Here is a 21,493-nt window from a genome sequence, read left to right as displayed (position 1 = left end):
TACGTAATTAACGAGCTACAGGTTCTCTTAGAGAGCTTGCACATCCCTGTTTAAAATTGTAAGAAACCTCACTTGCCTCTGAACTTAAACAGTAATTTCAATTAATTGTCAAATGTAAACACAATAAATACTAGACTTTAAAGCCTTAAAAATACTCACTTACCAAATACCCTTCTTTACACTCTGTGCCCTCCTGCAACACTCAGTAGAGGCCAAAGAGCTGCAAAGGTTTATAAATTGCTATCAATTGTTATGAAGGTTATTAAGGGCCATAAATGATTAAAACGTATTGGAAGGGATTATAAAGGAAGCTAAAGAATTTTGAGGAATTCTAAAGGATTATAAACGATTTGAAAGATTGGAAAAGCTTCTAAAGATTCTGAAGTATAACCATGCTTTATAAAGATGTTAGCTACTATAAAGTGTTATACTGTGCTATAACTATTTATGAAGGATTATAAGGTGTCATAAAGGGTTACCATGTGCAAAGAAGTGTCTGAAGGGCGATAAAGGATTATAAACAATTTTTAAGGATGGTAAAGGATTATAAAGGCTAACAAAGTGTTATAAAATGTTAGAGCATGTCATAATGCGTTATAAAGTATTGAAAAGTGTTACAAAGAATTATAAAGTGTTCTAATGTGTTGTAAGTGCTGATGAAGAATTCAGTTTGAAGATTCCCACTATCATTTCTATTTCAATTGTTTTTATCCGAGTTGCTTTGGAGACGGCTGGTAGGTGGGTCTGCTCCTGACGGGTCCCCCTCGCGCTGTCGGTCTGCTCCAATACATGAACAAGCTGGGCAGGGCTGAGGACCTCAGACCCTGCCCCCAGTCCCTTCTTCCTTCACCATTGGGAACAGCCACGACCCCACTCTGGTCACCATAGGAACAGTACTCGCCCCCACGCTCCCATTACCATGGGAAAAGGAACCTGCTGCAAAGCCCCATCCCCATGTGGAACAGGTCCCACCCCCTGCCCCGTCACCTTTCAGAACAGTCCCGACTCCATTCCCACTTCACATTTGAGAACATGCCCCGCGGCCATGAAACATCACCATGGGAAAGAGACCCATTCCCCGCCATGTCACCGTATAATGACTGGTCCCACACTCGCTCTTTTCTGATAGCATGCGCCCTTTTCCAACTCCCCTGTCAGCATGCGAAGCAATAACCACCAACTACCCCGTCAGCATGTGGAACAGGCCCGGGCGGACTACCCCTTCCACATGTGGAGCAGTACCCTTCAACTACCTCCACAGCATGTGGAAGAGGCCCGGTCAAACTACCCCATTAGCATGATCAACAATCCCTGCCCAACTATTCTGTCACCTTGTGAACAGAAACTGCCCCCGCTGTGACAGACCCAGCCCCTGGCTGTTTGAAAAAGTGAAATAAAATGAGAATCTTTTAGAAACGGTGAGTGATTACAGTCCCTCTTATCATTGAATGAACTTAACATCACGTAAAGGGATATTTCAGCATTTTCTTCAACTGCTGTCTGAACTGAGTCTGGGTTACGGCATAAATCACAGTGTTTGAGCAGCAGCTAAGGGGCTGCAGCATGAAGGCCATTTCCTGCACATAACCAGGAATTCCAGCCACAGACCCAGAATGAAAGTTCATATACCGTATTCTGGTGCATATCAAAACCACCATTAACATTGCCCATAAAAGTATGAAATTGGCTGAGATAACTAACAGTAAAATGATAGATTTCCATCGGCTCTCCATCTCTGGGTCTCTCGGACGCTTGGCACTGCTGTGAGCCCGAAGTCTCCTGCGCCCTCTGCTGCTCAGCAAGATGTGTCTAATGGTGAGAGCATTTAGCAGCAGAATCACCACAAATAAGATCCCCGGGGTTAGAATGTTATGGAGGAACTCGATTGTTGCCCAGACCCGAGAGAAGACAACATCCTTTGTTACAGCACAAAACCAGGGTTGGTTGTGCAAAATATACTGACCTGCTAACATAAAATACCAGAAAATGTTCTTCAAACAGCTCAGCACAGTCACTGCTCCCAGAACCACAGCTGCCGTTTTCTCGGTGCAATATTTTCTTTTCAACTTCTGGCAGCAAATGGCCACAAATCGATCAAAGGTGAAAGTGACGGTGAACCGGACAGAACAGTCTGTGGCTGCATAAAGCAGGATGGCATGGATATTGCAAACGTGGATGGACTCCCGGAAATAAAACTGTTCATGGTAAACAACGGGAATGTGCCTCAGTATCACGTCGAATATATTGACCAGTAGATCCGCTGATGCCATGGCCACCAGATAGTGAGTGACACATTTGGAAAGACCACACTTGCCTCGAGACAGGATGACAATCGTCATCAAGTTAACTGTGAGGAAGGGAAATAAACAGACACATTATTTATTAGGCTGTGAGCAAAGTTACCAGTTTGATTGAGGTCTGACTGAGACTTTCAAATGTGTTACTGTGTCGAGCGATTCATTGATTGATACTGAAGGAACAATTAGAATACCTGTGACAACTTGGAAGGAAGGAGAGATTAAAAGGCAAAAGGATGATGCTGAAGTAGTTCAACTCAACGCTGATTATAATCCTCCCCATTCTGCCTTTCCCTTCCTGGTTTCAAGACTGTTCTGTCTCAAAGAGCTCGCAGTCCTGACAAAGGGTCAGCGACCGAAACGATTAAGTCTGTGTCTCCCTCCACAGATGCTACCAGACGTGCTCAGCATCTATAGCACTTTCTTTTTTTTTTAATTTCAACTTTCCAGCATCTGCTGCACTTTAGTCCTGTACAGAACGTTCAGTGCTGGATTGACAGAGAGATTCCCTCGCCTGAGACAGGCAGTGCGGAATTCAATGATTTCAAAACAATGATTGGAAATCAGTCCACTGAAAAATCAATGAAACACATAATCCCAATTATCACTCAGTTAACTATAAAGAAGATGAACTTTACACCAGTTTGGAAATAACAGCAGCAGTTTGAAGAAGTACTGGTGACATTTGTAGATTTTTTGCACATTCAGTGATGGAGTAAATTACTATACCTTTGACAGGGCTTTCTGCTAGATACAGCGGCTGAATCTAGTGGAGCCAACGAGGGTCCCCATGTCAGGACAAAAAGGTGAATGAAAACCCTCCGCAGTCTTTTGTACCATCCCACAGTTCAGTTGAGCGGCACTAGGGCAATTAACTGCCTGGTGCCTGGTCCCGGTACATTTAATCATGGAGATCCCGCCTGTTTAAACGAGTTAAACAGTCACAGGACTAATAGCTCAGTTCTATTGGCAATGCTACTGGGAGCAGTGGAGCTGCTGGTACTACAGCAGGCCTGGGATGTGAAGCATCACTGGAGACCAAACTCCAGATGAATGTACCAGCAAAACTGCGACATATCAGGTAGCGGCGCCACTAACTATACTACATCAGACATGGGAGCAGATGGGTTGCTGGAGCTCCAGACCACAGTTTAGTCTGGCAGAGTTGCTGGCGTCAGCCAGTGAGCGTTGTCCACTGACAGTACGAAACCAGACCATGGGCCAGGACCATAGTAGGGGATACAGACCCAGATTTGTGCAGTGGAGTCACCGGGAACAATCATGGAGGGGTAACCACTGCTGGTAATACACCAGGCCTACGACTGGGACCATCGCATGAGCGTCAGACTCCAGGTGAGTGTAGCAGAGTCACTGGGGCCAGTCAGTGAGTTGGGGCTACTGCTGGTACTGGGAAAAAAGATTACTGCTGAAGTCCAGCCCCCAGGTAATGTGGTGCGGTCACCAGTGTCAGTCAGGATACAGTCGATTCTACCACTAGAGCACCAGGCCTCGGAGCAGGACCATCGCTGGAGACCGGGACCACTACCGGTACTGAACTAGCCTTGGGAGCAGGGCCATCGTGGTGACCTGAACTCCAGTTAAATATGACGAGGTCACCGGGTCCAGGCAGGGAATGGCCGAATGCTCGTACTACACCTGACCTGAAAGTTGATACATCGCTGGAGCCATGGACCATATAAAAATGAGACAGATTTGTTGGGAACAGTAGAGGTTGGGTGCTGCCAGCACTAAACCAGGATTTAGGCCAGAAGCATTGCTGGAGACACGGAACCCAGGTAAGTGAAACAATGTGGCTGGGAACCATCAGGCTGCAGGGGAGCCACTGCTGGCAATACACAAGGTCCGTGAACAGGACCATGGCTGGAATCTCGACTTCAGTTAAGTAATGCAGGGTCAGCAGTGACAGTCAGGGATAGGAGGCCCTAGGCCATGTTGGACCAGACCGAGGAGAAGATCCAGCAAAAAATGTACAGACTTCAGTTGAGTACCGCAGCATCTCCAGGGCCATACAGGGATGGGGCATAAAAGCAAGAAATGCTGGAAATACTCAGCAGGTCTGGCAGCATCTGTACAGAGAGAAGCAGAGTTAACGTTTCAGGTCAGGGACCCTTCTTCAGAACTTGGTTTGGGGCCACTACAATCACTAAACCAAGCCTGGGACTAGGACCATAGCTAGAGAACCAGGCCACTGATAAGTGTGGTGGTGTCACTGGGGCCTGTTCAGGCGTAGAGGCCATTGCCATTACTGCAGCAGCCCTGAAAACCTGGGCAAATGAATCCCCGAGAAATGTTGCAGGGATGCCAAAAGCAACTAACAAGCAGCAGCCACTGACGATGCTACACCAGCCCTCAGAACCAGGCCTTTCACTGGAGTCCCAAACAGCAGGTGTGGCGTGGCGCCTGGATCAGTGCGGGAGTAGGACCCATTGCTGATTCGACACCAGGCCTGGAGGCAGGAACATTGCTGGAGACCTGGAACCCAGCGAAGCATGACGGGTTCACTGGGGCCAGTCACTGAACATGCAATACTGATGGGACTAAACGAGGCCTGGGACCAGGCCATCACTGGAGCCACAGTTACTATTTCTTTACATTGTGGTCACCAGACCCAATCTGGGATATGCGGCCGCTGCCGGTGCTGCACCTGGCCTGGGAGCATGCCATTGTCTGGTGATCCAGCACCAGGTAAGGGTGGTGGGGCTGGCGAGCCAGTCAGGAAGGAGCCCCTACTTCTTGTACTATACCAGGCCAGGGACCAGACCCATCGTTGGATCGCCAGACACCAAGTAAGTGCGGTCAGTCACTGAGGGAGCGTGACCACAGTCAGTACTACACCAGGACTTAACCACGGTAAATGGCTGGAGACCCAAATGCCTGTTAAGTGTGGTGGTGTTCCGTTGACATGCATGGTGCATTGCGTGTACTACACCTGGTCTGGAATCATAACCATCGCTGGACAAACGGATCTCTAATGATTGTGGCAGTGTCAGCGAGCTCAGACAGGAAGGCAAGCTTTTGCCATTAATTAAGAGATATCCTTCTTTTTCTTTCATTAAATAAAGCTTATAGTTTATAACGTACAGGCATTTCAAAGGAAATCAGAAATAAATTACATATTCTTCACAAAGCATCGCATTGATTTTTGTAAGACATTTGACAAGGTCCCACATGGCAGACTGATCAGTGAAATGAAAGCCTATGGGATGCAGGTGACTGTTGCATGTTGGATCCAAAATTAGCTCAGAGATAGGAAACAAAGGCTAGTCATTGACGTTGTTTTTGTGAATGAAAAGCTGTTTCCAGTGGCGTTCCACAGGGCTCAGTTTTGGGAACAAAAACAAGAAATGCTAAAATCACTCAGCAGGTCTGGCAGCATCTGTGGAAAGAGAAGCAGAGTTAACGTTTCGGGTCACTGACCCTTCTTCAGAACCTTCAGTGTTGGGTCCTTTGCTGTTTGCAGCATTTATGAATGATTTGGAATATGATTGGTAAATTTTCTGATGGCACAAATGTTGGCCGTGCAGTCGTCAGTGAAGAGGATCGACTCCAGAAAGATTTCAGTGGTTTGGTTGACTGGGCAGAAAAGTGGCAAATGTAATTAAACCCAGATAAATATGTGGTAATGCATTTGGGGAGGGCAAATAACGCAAGAAAAAATACAGCAAACGGGAGGGCATTGAGAGGGTTAGAAGAGGTGAGAGACCTTGCAGGTCGCTGAAGGTGGAGGTACAGAGGTAGATGGAGTGGTGAAGAAGGCGCATGGAATGCTTTTCTTTATTGGTCAGGGATAGAATACAAAGAGAGATATAATGCTGCAACAGTATAAAACACTGGCTGAGTCACAGCTGGAGTGCTGCATACAGTTCTGGTCACCACATTGCAGAAAGGACATAATTGCTCTGGAAGAAGTACGGAGGAGATTTAAAAGAATGTTGCCAGGGCTTGAAAGTTTCAGCTATGAGGAAAGATTAGATAGGTTTGTTTTCTTTAGAATAGTGAAGGCTGTGGGGTTAATTAATTGACGTGTACATAATGATGAGGGGCCTAGATGGAGCAGACAGGAAGGATCTGGTTCCCCGGGTGGAGTAGTCAGTTACCAGGGGCACAGATTTAAGGTGATTATAGCAGGATTAGTGGGGACATGAGGAAACGCTTTTCACTGAGAGGGTGGTGGATGTTTGGAATTCACTGTCAGGAACGATGATGGAGGCAGAAAGCATCAATTCTTTTAAAAGGTACCTGAACAAGCATCTGAAGTGCTGGAACCTGCAAGGCTATGGACCAGCTGATGGATGGTGGGAATAGCTTGGGCGGCTAGTATTTTTTTGTCTGGCTCAGACACGATGAGCTGAATAGCCTCCTTCTGTGCTGTAATTTTTCTATGGTTGTTTGTCAGACACCTCGATGCCCAAGAAAAAATTATTTGTACAGGTGCTGGAGGCAGGGTATTGAATATTATTCAAGGCGAGGTCGATAGATTACTGTTAGGTGAGGAAATCAACGGTTATCGGGGTCGATGAGATTGTGGAATTAGAAACACAAACAGATCCTCCCTGATCTTATTGAATAGTGGTGCAGGATCGAGGAGCCGAATGGTCTACGTCTATTGTTAATTCTATTCCTGTGATGGGGCGTTTCAGATGGATGTATCTTGCTGAATGGGGGATCCATTGGTGGAATAAAAGTTACCCTATTTGTACTGGAGTGTTATCAGGAACTGTCTCACAGCCTGTCTGTGTTGATGGGAACCAGATTACATCCTCTTCATCCTCCTCATGAGGTGGCCTCCCGATTCCCCTGTTGTCACGATGGCAATGATTTGAAGTGTGCAGCAGAAAACACAAAGTTGTGCACCTGTTCTACCGTGTACTACAGGGCTCCCCATGAGCGGTTCATGCATTGGAAGCAGTGCTTCATCACGCCGATTGCTTGCTCTGCGATGTATCTGTTGGCTCCATTTTTCACGTTAAACCTGTGTTATTTTTGGTTGCTTGGGGACAGAGGGGTGTGAGTTTGGGCGGAGAGAATTCATTATCTATGGAAAGAGTTGGTGGCCTTATTCTCTGGAAAACCACATTTTGGTGCTCCTTGGAGGGTCGAAGTCGTTGTGAACATGCACTGCTTCAGAATGAAGGGATCATGGCTACTGCCAGATTAGTGGACATTCACCGAAATGATATATTGTGCATGGTCACATGGCGGCTGTGCAGTAATGGTGTGAGAGTTCTTTCAGATCCTATACCTTTCCCCATTGACATATGATGTTCCACAGAGCCACGTACACCATTGCAAATCCCGCTCTCCTGGCAAAGCCATGGGACCTCACATCGTGCTGCTCCCTGCAGAGGGAGAAACAGTGTATCACCTAACCGAGTATAGATGACATCTGTCGTCTCCCGGACGCATCGATGAACTGTATGCAGTGACTCATTGGATACATTGCCAGCTCCTGCCTGCATAGCTCCGGGTGCAAAGAAGTTCAATGAAACTGAAACTGGCCGCCACATCCTTGCCCTGGTGCGCATCTTTTAGTTTTGGTTGCAGCAACTTTGACAGAAGTGGAGGTGCGGAGCGAACTTGCAGCTGGTCAGTTTCAGTGTAAGTTAAAAGTTAATTCCCTTTTGTTTTCGGAGGACCAGGGGACTGCTGGGTAAGTAAAAACTATATATTTGGGCAGTGGCTCTATCCGAGACACTACACGTGTCCTGTCTCCCACCCACCCTCCTGCTCTAACCAAAAAAAAGGACTCTTGTGTGTTGATAAGGTAAACTTTTTATTTAAAAAGTTCTGTCCGTCGGATTGCTAAGCGAACAAGTTTTGACTTTTTTTTTTGGTTTTCCAGCAGATTTGTTGGGACTTAAGAATAGTGGGAATGGAGGTTAAGGCAGTTGTATGTTCCTCCTGCAGAATGTGGGAGGTAAGGGTCGCCAAGAATGTCCCTGCTGACTGCATCTGCGGGAAGTTCACCCAACTCCAGCTCCTCAAGAACCGCGTTAGGGAACTGGAGCTGGAGCTGGATGAACTTCGGATCATTCGGGAGGTGGAGGGGGTTATTGAGAGGAGTTATGGGGAGGTAGTCGCACCTCAGGTAAAAGAAGTAGGTAGATGGGTTACTGTCAGGGGAAGGAGAGGGAACCAGCAGGCAGTTGTGGGATCCCCTGTGGCCGTTTCCCTCAACAACAGGTATACCGTTTTGGATACTGTTGCGGGGGACGACTTAACAGGGGTAAGCAACGGAGTACAGGTCTCTGGCACAGAATCTGTCCCTGTTGCTCAGAAGGGAAGGGGGAAGAGGAGCAGAGCATTAGTCATTGGGGACTCCATAGTTAGGGGAACAGATAGGAGGTTCTGTGGGAACGAGAGAGACTCACGGTTGGTGTGTTGCCTCCCAGGTGCCAGGGTTCGTGATGTCTCGGATCGTGTTTTTGGGATCCTTAAGGGGGAGGGGGAGCAGCCCCAAGTCGTGGTACACATAGGCACCAACGACATAGGTAGGAAGAGAGATGGGGATTTAAGGCAGAAATTCAGGGAGCTAGGGTGGAAGCTTAGAGCGAGAACAAACAGAGTTGTTATCTTTGGGTTGTTGCCCGTGCCACATGATAGCGAAGAGAGGAATAGGGAGAGAGAGGAGTTGAACACGTGGCTGCAGGGATGGTGTAGGAGGGAGGATTTTGGTTTCCTGGATAATTGGGGCTCTTTCTGGGGTAGGTGGGACCTCTACAAACAGGAGAGTCTTCACCTGGACCAGAGGGGTACCAATATCCTGGGGGGGGGGAGATTTGCTAGTGCTCTTCGGGGGTGTTTAAACTAATTCAGCAGGGGAATGGGAACCTAAATTGTAGTTCCAGTGTACAGGATGTTGAGAGTAGTGAGGTCAGGGATAAGGTTACAAGGACGCAAGAGGGCACTGGCAAGTAAGAACTTGGTTTAAAGTGTGTCTACTTCAACGCCAGAGGCATCCGCAATAAGGTGGGTGAGCTTGCAGCATGGGTTGGTACCTGGGATCTCGATGTTGTGGCCATTTCGGAGACATGGGTAGAGCAGGGGCAGGAATGGATGTTGCAGGTTCCGGGATTTAGGTGTTTCAGTAAGAACAGAGAAGATGGTAAAAGGGGGGGCGGTGGTGTGGCATTGTTAATCAAGGAGAGTATTACAGCGTCAGAAAGGACGTTTGAGGACTCGTCTACTGAGGTAGTATGGGCCGAGGTTAGAAACAGGAGAGGAGAGTTCACCCTGTTGGGAGTCTTCTATAGACCTCTGAATAGTTCCAGAGATGTAGAGGAAAGGATAGCGAAGATGATTCTCGACAGGAGCGAGAGTAACAGGGTAGTTGTTATGGGGGACTTTGACTTTCCAAATATTGACTGGAAATACTACAGTTCCAGTACGTTAGATGGGTCAGTTTTTGTCCAGTGTGTGCAGGAGGGTTTTCTGACACAGTATGTAGACAGGCCAACCAGGGGCGATGCCACATTGGATTTGGTACTGGGTAATGAATCAGGCCAGGTTTTAGATTTAGATGTCGGTGAGCACTTTCGTGATAGTGATCACAAGGGGTGGCACAGTGGCGCAGTGGTTAGCACTGCAACCTCACAGCTCCAGCGACCCGGGTCGATTCTGGGTACTGCCTGTGCGGAGTTTGCAAGTTCTCCCTGTATCTGCGTGGGTTTCCTCAGAGTGCTCCGGTTTCCTCCCACATGCCAAAGACTTGCAGGTTGATAGGTTAATTGGTCATTATAAATTGCCCCAAGTATCGGTAGGTGGTAGGGGAATATATAGGGACAGGTGGGGATGTTTTAGGAATATGGGATTAGTGTAGGATTAGTATAAATGAGTGGTTGATGGTCGGCACAGACTCGGTGGGCCGAAGGGCCTGTTTCAGTGCTGTATCTCTAATCTAAACTAAATTCGGTTAGGTTTACCTTAGCGATGGGCAGGGACAGGTATATACCGCAGGGCTAGAATTATAGCTGTGGGAAAGGAAATTATGATGCGATTAGGCAAGATTTAGGATGCGTCGGATGGGGAAGGAAACTGCAGGGGATGGGCACAATCGAAATGTGGAGCTTTTTCAAAGAGCAGCGACTGCGTGTCCTTGATAGGTATGTACCTGTCAGGCAGGGAGGAAGTTGTCGAGCGAGGGAGCCGTGGTTTATGAAAGGAGTTGAAGCGCTTCTCAAGAGGAAGAAGAAGGCTTATGTTCGGATGAGACGTGAAGGCTCAGTTAGGGCGCTTGAGAGTTGCAAGCTAGCCAGGAAGGATCTAAAGGGAGAGCTAAGAAGAGCAAGGAGAGGACATGAGAAGTTATTGGCGCATAGGATCAAGGAAAACCCTAAGGCTTTCGAAAGGTATAGCAGGAATAAAAGAATGACGAGAGTTAGATTAGGGCCAATCAAGGATAGTATTGGGAAGTTGTGTGTGGAATCAGAGGAGATAGGGGAAGCGTTAAATGAATCATTTTCGTCAGTATTTACAGTAGAGAAAGAAAATGTTGTCGAGGAGAATACTGAGATTCAGACTACCAGGCTAGATGGGATTGAGGTTCACAAGGAGGATGTGTTAGCAATTTAGGAAAGTGTGAAAATAGATAAGTCCCCTGGGCCAGATGGGCCAGATGGGATTTATCCTAGGATTCTCTGGGAAGTAAGGGAGGAGATTGCAGAGCCTTTGTCCTTGATCTTTTTGTCGTCATTGTCGACAGGAATAGTGCCGGAAGACTGGAGGATAGCAAATATTGTCCCCTTGTTCAAGAAGGGGAGTAGAGACAGCCCTGGTAATTATAGACCTGTGAGCCTTACTTCGGTTGTGGGTAAAATGTTGGAAAAGGTTATAAGAGACAGTATTTATAATCATCTTGAAAAGAATAAGTTCATTAGCGGTAGTCAGCACGGTTTTGTGAAGGGTAGGTCGTGCCTCACAAACCTTATTGAGTTTTTTGAGAAGGTGACCAAACAGGTGGATGAGGGTAAAGCAGTGGATGTGGTGTATATGGATTTCAGTAAGGCGTTTGATAAGGTTCCCCACGGTAGGCTATTGCAGAAAATACGGATGTATGGGGTTGAAGGTGATTTAGAGCTTTGGATCAGAAATTGGCTAGCTGAAAGAAGACAGAGGGTGGTCGCTGATGGCAAATGTTCATCCTGCAGTTCAGTGACTAGTGGTGTTCCGCAAGGATCTGTTTTAGGGCCACTGCTGTTTGTTATTTTTATCAATGACCTGGAAGAGGGTGTAGAAGGGTGGGTTAGTAAATTTGCGGATGACACGAAGGTCGGTGGAGTTGTGGATAGTGCCGAAGGATGTTGTAGGGTACAGAGGGACATAGATAGGCTGCAGAGCTGGGCTGAGAGATGGCAAATAGAGTTTAATGCGGAAAAGTGTGAGATGATTTACTTTGGAAGGAGTAACAGGAATGCAGAGTACTGGGCTAATGGGAAGATTCTTGGTAGTGTAGATGAGCAGAGAGATCTTGGTGTCCAGGTACATAAATCCCTGAAATTTGCTACCCAGTTTAATAGGGCTGTTAAGAAGGCAGATGGTGTGTTAGCTTTTATTAGTAGGGGGATCGAGTTTCGGAGCCACGAGGTCATGCTGCAGCTGTACAAAACTCTGGTGCGGCCGCAGCTGGAGTATTGCATGCAGTTCTGGTCACCGCATTAGAGGAAGGATGTGGAAGTTTTGGAAAGGGTGCAGAGGAGATTTACTAGGAAGTTGCCTGGTTTGGAGGGAAGGTCTTACGAGGAAAGGCTGAGGGACTTGAGGTTGTTTTCGTTGGAGAGAAGGAGTGAGAGAGGTGACTTAATAGAGACATATAAGATAATCAGAGGGTTAGATAGTGTGGATAGTGAGAGTCTTTTTCCTCAGCTGGTGATGGTAAACACGAGGGGACATAGCTTTAAGTTGAGGGGAGATAGATATCGGACAGATGTTAGAGGTAGTTTATTTACACAGAGAGTAGTAGGGGCGTGGAACGCCCTGCCTGCAACAGTAGTAGACTCTCTATCTTTAAGGTCATTTCAGTGGTCATTGGATAGACATATGTATGAAAATGGAATAGTGTAGGTCAGATAGTTTCACAGGTCGGCGCAACATCGAGGGCCGAAGGGCCTGTAATGCGCTGTAATGTTCTAATTCTAATTCTAATTCTAATCTCCAGGTCCTGTTGTCGAAGGTGCAACAGCTCTGTGACCATCTCCTTCTTGAATTGGAGTTGCCTCACACACTCATCCTGGGTTAGTTGTAGGTAAAAAATTTGCTCTTGGCGAAGGCTGGCTGGGTAGGACTGACTCCTCCTCCTCCCCTTCTTTCTTTGCAGAGATTCCTCTGTTCCATTCCGTGATCACTGCTGCAGACCCAGATGCACTGTATCATACCTCGTCCAGAACTGAGTCACCAAATCCTCTGGCCTCGTGTATGCAACAACTGGCAACAACCCATTCCTCCCACCTTCACCGCCCCACACGGTGCAATAAAATAATTCACAGTACCACCATTAACGTTTCCATAGCAGAAGTATGCTATCAGCCCTTCACCTGCATGCAGAATGCCTGGACCTTATAAATAATGCTGGAGGGGACGTTCCTGGTGCTACCAAACGCATTTTGACCTGAGACTGACTAACACAGGTGGTCAATGGACACACAGAGATCAAGCTTCAAAAACGGGTGTCAACGCTGCAAGAATCCACAGCCCAATATGGAGCACAACATGGGACATTACGGTAATGGCCGGCAGATTGTCCCATACATTTGCGTAGTTTCTGGTTTTGCAGCACTGGCATCAGTGTCTCTATGGAGCCCAAAACAACGGTCAGGGTGAGATACGGAGGGAAAGAAATTCTCCAACAACACTCAAGAAGCTCATCAACATCCCGGACGAAACGACACGGGCGGCACAGTGGCGCAGTGGTTCGCACCGCAGCCTCACAGCTGCAGCGACACGGCTTCAGTTCTGGGTACTGCACTGTGTGGAGTTTGAATGTTCTCCTTGTGACTGCGTGGGTTTCCGCCAGGTGCTCTGGTTTCTTGCCAAAGCCTTGCAGGTTGATAGGTAAATTGGCCCTTGTAAATTTCCCCTAGTGTCGGCAGGAGAATAGTGGAGATGTGACAGAGAATATGGGATTCATGTAGGATTAATAGCGACAGACAGCATGGTTTTGTGATGGGGAGGTCGTGTCTTACGAATTTGATTGAGTTTTTTGAGGAAGTGACGAAGATGATTGATGAAGGAAGGGTAGTCGATGTTATCTAAATGGACTGTAGTAAAGGCTTTGACAAGGTCCCTCATGTCCGACTGATACAAAAGGTGAAGTCACATGGGATCAGAGGGGAGGTGGCAAGATGGATACAGAACTGGCTCGGTCATAGAAGACAGAGGGTAGCAGTGGATGGGTGTTTTTCTGAATGGAGGGATGTGACTAGTGTTGTTCCACAGGAATCAGTGCTGAGACCTTTGCTCTTTGCAGTATACATCAATGATTTGGAGGGAAATGTAGCTGGTCTGATTAGTAAGTTTGCGGACGACACAAAGGTTGGTGGAGTTGAGGATAATGATGAGGATTGTCAGAGGATACAGCAGGATATAGATCGGTTAGAGACTTGGGCGGAGAAATGGCAGATGGAGATTAATCCGGACAAGTGTGATGTAATGCTTTTTGGAAGGTCTAATGCAGGTGAGGTTCGAGAAACTCGGATTGTTTTCACTGGAACGACGGAGGTGGAGGGGCGACATGATGGAGGTTGACTAAGTTATGCGCTGCATGGACAGGGTGGATAGTCAAAAGCTTTTTCCCAGGGTGGAAGAGTCAGTTACTCGGGGACATAGGTTTAAGGTGCGAGGGGCAAAGTTTAGAGGGGATGTGCGAAGCAAGTTTTTTACACAGAGGGTGGTGAGTGCTTGGAACTTGCTGCCAGTGGATGTAGTGGACGCAGATATGATAACGACGTTTAAGAGACATCTTGACTAATACATAAATAGGAAGGGACTACAAGGATATGGGCCCCAGAAGTGCAGAAGGTGTTAGTTTCGGCCAACATCAAGATCGGCGCTGGTTTGGAGGGCCGAATGGCCTGTTCCTTTGCTGCACTGTTCTTTGTTCTTGTTGTTCTTTTGATTAGTATAAATGGGTGGTTGTTGGTCAGCACAGACTCGGTGGGCCGAAGGGCCTTTTTCAGTGCAATAAACCTGCTGATTGACATCCCTTCCAAAAACATTCGCTCTCTCCACCACCGACACACAGTGGCAGCAGTGTGCACCATCTACAAGATGCACTCCAGCAACACACCAACGCTCTTTAGGCAGCATCTTCCTAAATCACGACCTCTACCAACGAGAAGAACAAGGGCAGCAAATGCCGGAAACACCACCACCTGCAAGTTCCCCTCCAAGCCACACACCATCTCGACTTGGAGCTTTATCGCCGTTGCTTCACTGTCGCTGTGTTAAAATCCTGAAACATTCCTTTCCAGCAGCACTGTGGATGTACCTCCCTCACATGAACTGCAGCAAGTCAACTCACAACCACCTACTCATAGGCAATTTGGGAATTGTGATAAATGCTTGCCTAGCCAGCGACGCCCACATCCAATGAGTAAATAAAAACATAAATAAATACGAAGCTTAAATGAGAAGTAGAGTAATTCTCTCAAATGTGATCTACGCATATAATGAATCACTTTTAAAGTTCTCATAGCTGCATTTAGAGTCTTTCCAGAGACACCAACAGGAGTAAAGATGAGAGTAATTTAGAAGAGCAGTTAGAAAATACTTACCAGCAATGCCAACAACAAGGAGGGCAAAGTAAATGACAGGAGAAGTAATGCAGTTGAAGATGGTTTATATATTCAATAGCTGGATAGCGAAGCTTACCAGGTACAGCAACAATAGCCAGGATGGGGTAATAAAAGTACTGAATAATCGAAAGTGAGAGCAAAATCCGCCAGTTTAAAGATAGCTCATCATAGTATGCAGAAAGATAGTCATACTCCCAGGAGAAACTCCTGTCTGTTGTTGCAGCATTCCGATCTATTGTTTTAAGATTATGACCCATTCTTGTAACATTCCAAGCTATTGTTCTCAGATTTTGACCCATTGTTGCAGCATTCCAATCTATTTTTCTCAGACTCAAATGTATTCGCTCCCTGCCTCTGATGACACTGATCTCTGTTGGTGCCAGAGGTGATGTTCGCTCTAACACGATGGGGTAACACATTGAAAGGAGTCCCTTATTAATAGTAGAGGTGAAATCTCCAGTGACACAATTTGGGTCCATGGAGGCTGACATTAATCACAGTCACTGAACAGACAGGTGCAGTTAACTCCTTCCAATCAAACACAGCTTGAATCACAATAAAATGGTGCTCGAGGGCTGGAGGAGGCAAATGTTAAACCCTCTTTTAAACAGTAGAGATGTGATAAACCATGTAATAACAGGTCTATCAGGCAAACCTCGGTGAAATGTTGGGGACATCCTTCCAGTCTATAATCTGAGACAAGTAAATTGTGCTTTTCAGAAAGCATGAGATTATAAATGAGAAGCAACACAGATATGTTAATGGTAAATCATGTCTGCCAATGGCCGTCTAGCCCTTTGCTGATGCATTGGAGAGAGTTGATGAGGATTGTACGGTTGATGCTTTGTATTTGGACGATAAAAAGCCTTGGAATCAAGTAACATTTAATAAACCCATTTGGGATCTCTGAACCTCATGGATTAAAGGGGTAGTGGGAGCATGGAGATGATATTAGCTGAATAACATAATGCCGAGAGAAGCGGTGAACGTTTGTTGTTCGGACACTAGAGGGTAGAGCATAGAGTATAGAGTGGCGTTGCCCAGGCGTCAGTACTAGAAGCACTGCCTAGACTTATATATAACGGGTATAACTTCAAATTCCTCAGACGATAGAGACTCGGGCATATGAAAAAACAATGCGAATGAAATGTGGTAAGAGGGAGGATGAGGTCCTGAAAGCAGATTTTACGGAGCGAAGAAGGATATGAAAAAGCAGGATCTCAAAAGCAGTAATCTCAGGATTCCTCCCAGTCCCACGTGCAACTGAGTATAGGAGTGGAAGACTTGAGCGATTGAACACGTGGCAGGATAATTGGTGTAAGAGGGTGGGCGTCAGATTTCTACGACATTAGAACAGCTTCTGGAGCAGGTGGGACTTGTGCATGATGGATGGGTTGCATCTTAGCATGTCGAGGACAAATATTCTGGCAAGGTGATTTTTTAGTGTTATTGAGGAGGGTTGAAACCAAATTGTCAGGGGGATGCGAACCTGAGAGGGAGCTCAGATTGGAGAAAGTTATACTGGTAACTTGTCAGGGTTGTAGGAGGCAGGAGCAAGTATCAGAGAGGAATGCCAAAGAGTTCAGAATGCTCGGGTAGATAGATAGCACAAGAGTAGGGAATTGTTCATTATTAGCTGGGGTCAGAGTAATGGAGAAAGTAATAAAGTCTGTATCAGGGTTAATGTGCATGCATGTGAATATACAGAGTGTGCTTAATAAGACTGACGAGGTACAGGCGCAGATTTCCATTTGGAAATATGATGTTGTGGCGATAACAGAGACCTGGCCCTAAGAGTGGCAGGACTGGGTGTTAAATATACCTGGATAACAGGTGTTCAGGAAAGATAGGAAAGAGAAAAAGGAAGAGAGAGGGGTGGTGGCATTGATTAATGAGATCATTGCAGTTCCAGGGAGAAAGGAAGTCCGAGAGAGGTCGAGGACAGAATGAATTTGGATTTGGCTCGCACTCTGGAACAAAAAAGGTGCAGTTACATTGCTCGGTGTTGTCTATAGGCCACCAGCTGGGTGAAGGATGTGGAGGAATAAATTTGCAAGGCAATTGCAGAGAGGTACAAAGATTATAAGGTAGTTATAATGGGTCTTCAATTATCCAAACATAGCCTGGGATAATTGCAGTGTAAAGAGCCGTGAGGGGCAAGAGCTTCTAGAGTGTGTTCAGGAAAATGTTCTGCAACAGTATGTTGCTAGTCGAACGAGAAAGGAAGCACTGCTCGACCTCGTGTTTGGAAATTAGGTGGGCCAAGTGGATCAAGTAACAGTTAGAGAGCATTTAGGGGATTATGATCATTGTGTCATAAGGTTTAGGCTGACGATGGAAAAGGACAAAGAGCAATCCAGGGCAAGAATAGTTAACTGGGGGACCTCCAACTTCAGTGGGGTAAGAATTCAGCTGGGCTGGTTAAATTGGAGTCAAAAGCTGGCAGGAAAACCGATGGAAGAACAATGCGCGACCTGCAAAGTAGAGATAGATTGGGCACAGTCAAGGTATGTTGCTTGGAAGGGGAAAATTAGGGCAAACAAATCCAGAACCCCCTGGATGACAAAAGAGGTAGAGATTACGATAAAGAAGAACAGTTTACTTATGTCAGATGCCAGGTAGAAAAAAATATTGACAACCAGGCTGAATGTAGAAGATCCAAGGGGATGTGAAAAAGTAAATAAGAGAAGTAAACAGACAGTATGAAAAGAGACTGGCAGCTAGCATTAAAGGAAATCCCACAGTTTTCTATAGGCATATACATAGCAAAGGTTTGGTAAAAGGAAGAGTAGGGCTGATCCCACAGCAAACGGTGAATTTGAATTCAATCAATAAATGTTGAATTAAATGCTAGTCTAATGATAGCCATTGTCGATTGTTGTAAAACCTCATCTGATTCACTAATGTGCTTTAGGGAAGCAAATCTGCTGTCCTTATTTGGTCCGATCTACAGGTGACTCCAGACTCACAGTAATTTGATTGACTCTGAAATTGCCTCTGAAATGGGCAGTTGTATCAAACCGCTGCAAAGTCAATAACGGCACTAAAGGCGGCTCACCATCTATTTCTTAAGGGTATTATGGATGGGCATGAAATACTGTCCCAGCCAAAGACACCCACATCCCATGAACGAATAAAAACAAAAATCAAACTCATCAGGGGTCTGGACAGAGGAAATAGAAAGACAATGTTTTCTCCCGTGAAAGGATCGAGAACGAGAGGGCAGAGATTTAAAGTGTTTGGTAAGAGAATCAAAAGTGGCATGGGGAAAAACCTTTTCATGGAGCGAGTGATTGAGGTCTGGAATGCGCTCCTTGAGAATGTGGTGGAGGCAGGTTCAATTAAGCATTTAAAAGGGAGCAAGACAGTTAAATGAAAAGGAAGAATGTGCAGGGTTATAGGGAGAAGGCAGGGAAATGCAACTGAGGGAACTGTTCTTTCAGAGAGCCAGTGCTCACACCATGGGCCGAATGGCCTCCTCCTGCGCTATAACGATTCTGTGAAGTCTCTCCGAGTGAGGGTGATGAACAGTTGTGATAGGTAGGCGTTCAGGGCAATTCGTCTGCTGCAGGCATCACATAGGTAGTTCAGCAGGGATGCTGTAACAGGTCTGCTGGGGCTCAAAGTAGCAACATAGCAGTGTCTTCACTGTTACTCAAAGTGTTTTCTTGAGGAGATCAATCCCTTGGCTGACCTCTTTAAAATGATGGGGTTCCTATTATTGTATACAAAGTCAACATCCAAACCTTCCAGCTATTTGCAGGTGTCCAAGTCCTCTGAAAATCGTTTTCTTTTCATGTTATTAACACAATGAAGTGTGAGATTTTAATAGACACTCTAACATTCTGGAAATTCGTAACTAAATGGACACAGTTGAACAGTATAGATACATCACAGGGAACAGTGGAGCAGCTCTCAGTGAGGTATTCTAACATTTGTAGCTTAATTGATGAATGGTCGTGGTTAAAGATGAAAGCCACATTCCAGAGTGCCGTAGATCAGTCCTGAGTGGTGGTCCAACGTTTGAAATTTAATTTTTGAATGGTCTCAGTGATAGAGAAGATCCAAATCCCATAGTATAGTAGTGCAGCCATGAGAGAGACATCTTACCACTTGAAATTTCAATATTGAATTGCAACAGAAAAAGAGGACAGCCAGATCTCTGATTGCAGTAGATCTGGTCTGAGAGAAGGGCTCAAAAATTTGGAGATTAATCATCGATTAAGGCAGTTGCAGAGGAGAGCCACATCTATGAGTGCAGTAGAACAGCCCTGAAAAAGACACCCAAACTGTTGGAATTTACATACTGAATGGCCGTGTAGACCGTGGAGAGCCACATCCCAGAGTTCAGTCGATCGGCTCTGAGAAATAATTAATGACCTCATAGTTAGGGATCCTCTTGGAAGGAGTGATCACAATATGGTTGAATTTAGAATACAGATGGAGAGTGTGAAGATAAAATCCAATACCAGGGTCCCGTGCTTGAACAAGGGGGATTTCAATAGAATGAGGGAGGACTTGGCTAAAGTAGACTGGAAACAAAGATTTTATGGTGGGACAGTTGACGAGCAGTGGGGGACTTTCAAAGCAATTTTTCAAAGTGCTCAGCAAAAGTATATTCCAGTGAAAAGGAAGGACTGGAAGAAAATGGGTAATCTGCCATGGGTGTCGAAGAAATATCAAATTGAAAGAGAAGGCATACAAAGTGGCCAAAAACAGCATGAAACTAGAAGATTGGGAAAACTTTAAAGGTCAACAGAAAGCCACAAAAAGACCTATAAAGAAAAGTAAGAAAGAACATGAGAAAAAACTAGCACAGAATATACAGACAGATAGCAAAAGTTTCTATAAATATATAAAACGAAAAAGAGTGGCTAATGTAAACGTTGGTCCTTTAGAGGATGAGAAGGGGAATTTAGTTATGGGATATGATGAAATGGCCGAGGCATTGAGCAGCTATTTTGTATCGGTCTTCACAGTGGAGGACATTAATAACATGCCAGTAATTGACAAAGAGACGAACGTAGGTGAGGACCTGGCCACAATTACTATGACGGAAGAGGTAGTGTTGGGCAAGCTAATGGAGCTAAGGATTGATAAGTCTCCTGGCCCTGATGGAATGCATCCTAGGGTACTAAAAGAGATGGCGGGAGAAATAGCAGGTGCACTGGTGGTAATTTTCCAAAATTCGCTGGACTCTGGGGTAGTCCCAGCCGATTAGAAAACAGCAGATGTGACGCCACTGTTTAAAAAGGGAGGAAGACAAAAGATGGGGAATTATAGACCGGTTAGATTAACCTCTGCAGTGGGGAAGATGCTTGAGCCTATTATCAAGGAAGAAATAGCAGGGCATATCGATAGAAATTGTCCCGTTGGGCAGACGCAGCATGGGTTCATGAAGGGCAGGTCATGCTTGACAAATCTTTTGGAATTCTATGATGACATTACGAGCAAGGTGGACATTGGGAACCCAGTGGATGTGGTATAACTAGATTTCCAAAAAGGCATTCGACAAGCTGCCGCACTAGAGGCTGCTGCATAAGATAAGGATGCATGGCGTTAGTGGTAAACTTTTGGCATGGATAGAGGATTGGTTGACTAACAGGAAGCAGAGAGTGGGGATAAATGAGTGCTACTCTGGTTGGCAATCAGTCACTAGTGGTGTGCCGCAGGGATCGGTGTTGGGACCGCAATTATTTACAATTTATATAGATGATTTGGAGTTGGGGACCACGTGTTGGGTGTCAAAGTTTGCAGATGACACTAAGATGAGTGGCAGAGCAAAGTTTGCAGATGACTGTGAAACTTTGCAGAGGAACATAGATACATTGAGTGAGTTGGCAAAGGTCTGACAGATGGAATACAATGTTAATAAATGTGAAGTCATTCATTTCGGTAGGAGTAATAGTAAAACGGATTATTACTTGAATGGTAAAAAGTTGCAGCATGCTGCTATGCAGAGGGACCTTGGTGATATTGTGCAACAATCGCAGAAGGTTGGTCTGCAGGTACAGCAAGTAATTAGGAAGGCAAATGGAATTTTGTCCTTCATTGCAAAAGCGATTGAGTTTAGAAGCAGAGAGGTTATGTTGCAGCTGTATAAGGTACTGGTGAGGCCGCACCTGGAGTACTGTGTGCAGTTTTGGTCTCCTTACTTGAGAAAGGATGTACTGGCACTGGAGAGGAGGTTCACTAGGTTGATTCCGGAGTTGATGGGGTTGGCTTATGAGGAGAGTCTGAGTAGATTGGGATTATATTCATTGGAATTCGGAAGAATGAGGGGGATCTTACTGAAACATATAAAATCATGAAGGGAATAGATAACATACTAGTAGAGAGGATGTTTCCACTGGCAGGTGAAGCTTGGACAAGAGGTCATAACCTCAA

General features: G+C 45.8%; 1 protein-coding gene across 1 annotated transcript in view; it reads right to left on the bottom strand.

Moving 5' to 3' along the window:
* LOC137363801 (probable G-protein coupled receptor 139) overlaps positions 1-15,585 on the bottom strand; it is an 80,937-nt gene extending 65,352 nt beyond the window's left edge. Inside the window, exons 1-2 of the mRNA XM_068027360.1 lie at positions 15,183-15,585; positions 1,760-2,347 (exon numbers count right to left, since the gene is read on the bottom strand). Of these exons, the coding sequence (XP_067883461.1) occupies positions 1,760-2,347; positions 15,183-15,585 (991 nt within the window). The remainder of the gene's footprint in view (positions 1-1,759; positions 2,348-15,182) is intronic.
* Between the last annotated feature and the right edge of the window lie 5,908 nt (positions 15,586-21,493).

The sequence above is a fragment of the Heterodontus francisci genome, unplaced genomic scaffold, assembly GCF_036365525.1.
Source record: "Heterodontus francisci isolate sHetFra1 unplaced genomic scaffold, sHetFra1.hap1 HAP1_SCAFFOLD_92, whole genome shotgun sequence".
Lineage (NCBI taxonomy): Eukaryota > Metazoa > Chordata > Chondrichthyes > Heterodontiformes > Heterodontidae > Heterodontus > Heterodontus francisci.
The sequence above is the reverse complement of the archived record's forward strand: the minus strand, read 5'-3'. Positions and strand labels throughout refer to the sequence as shown.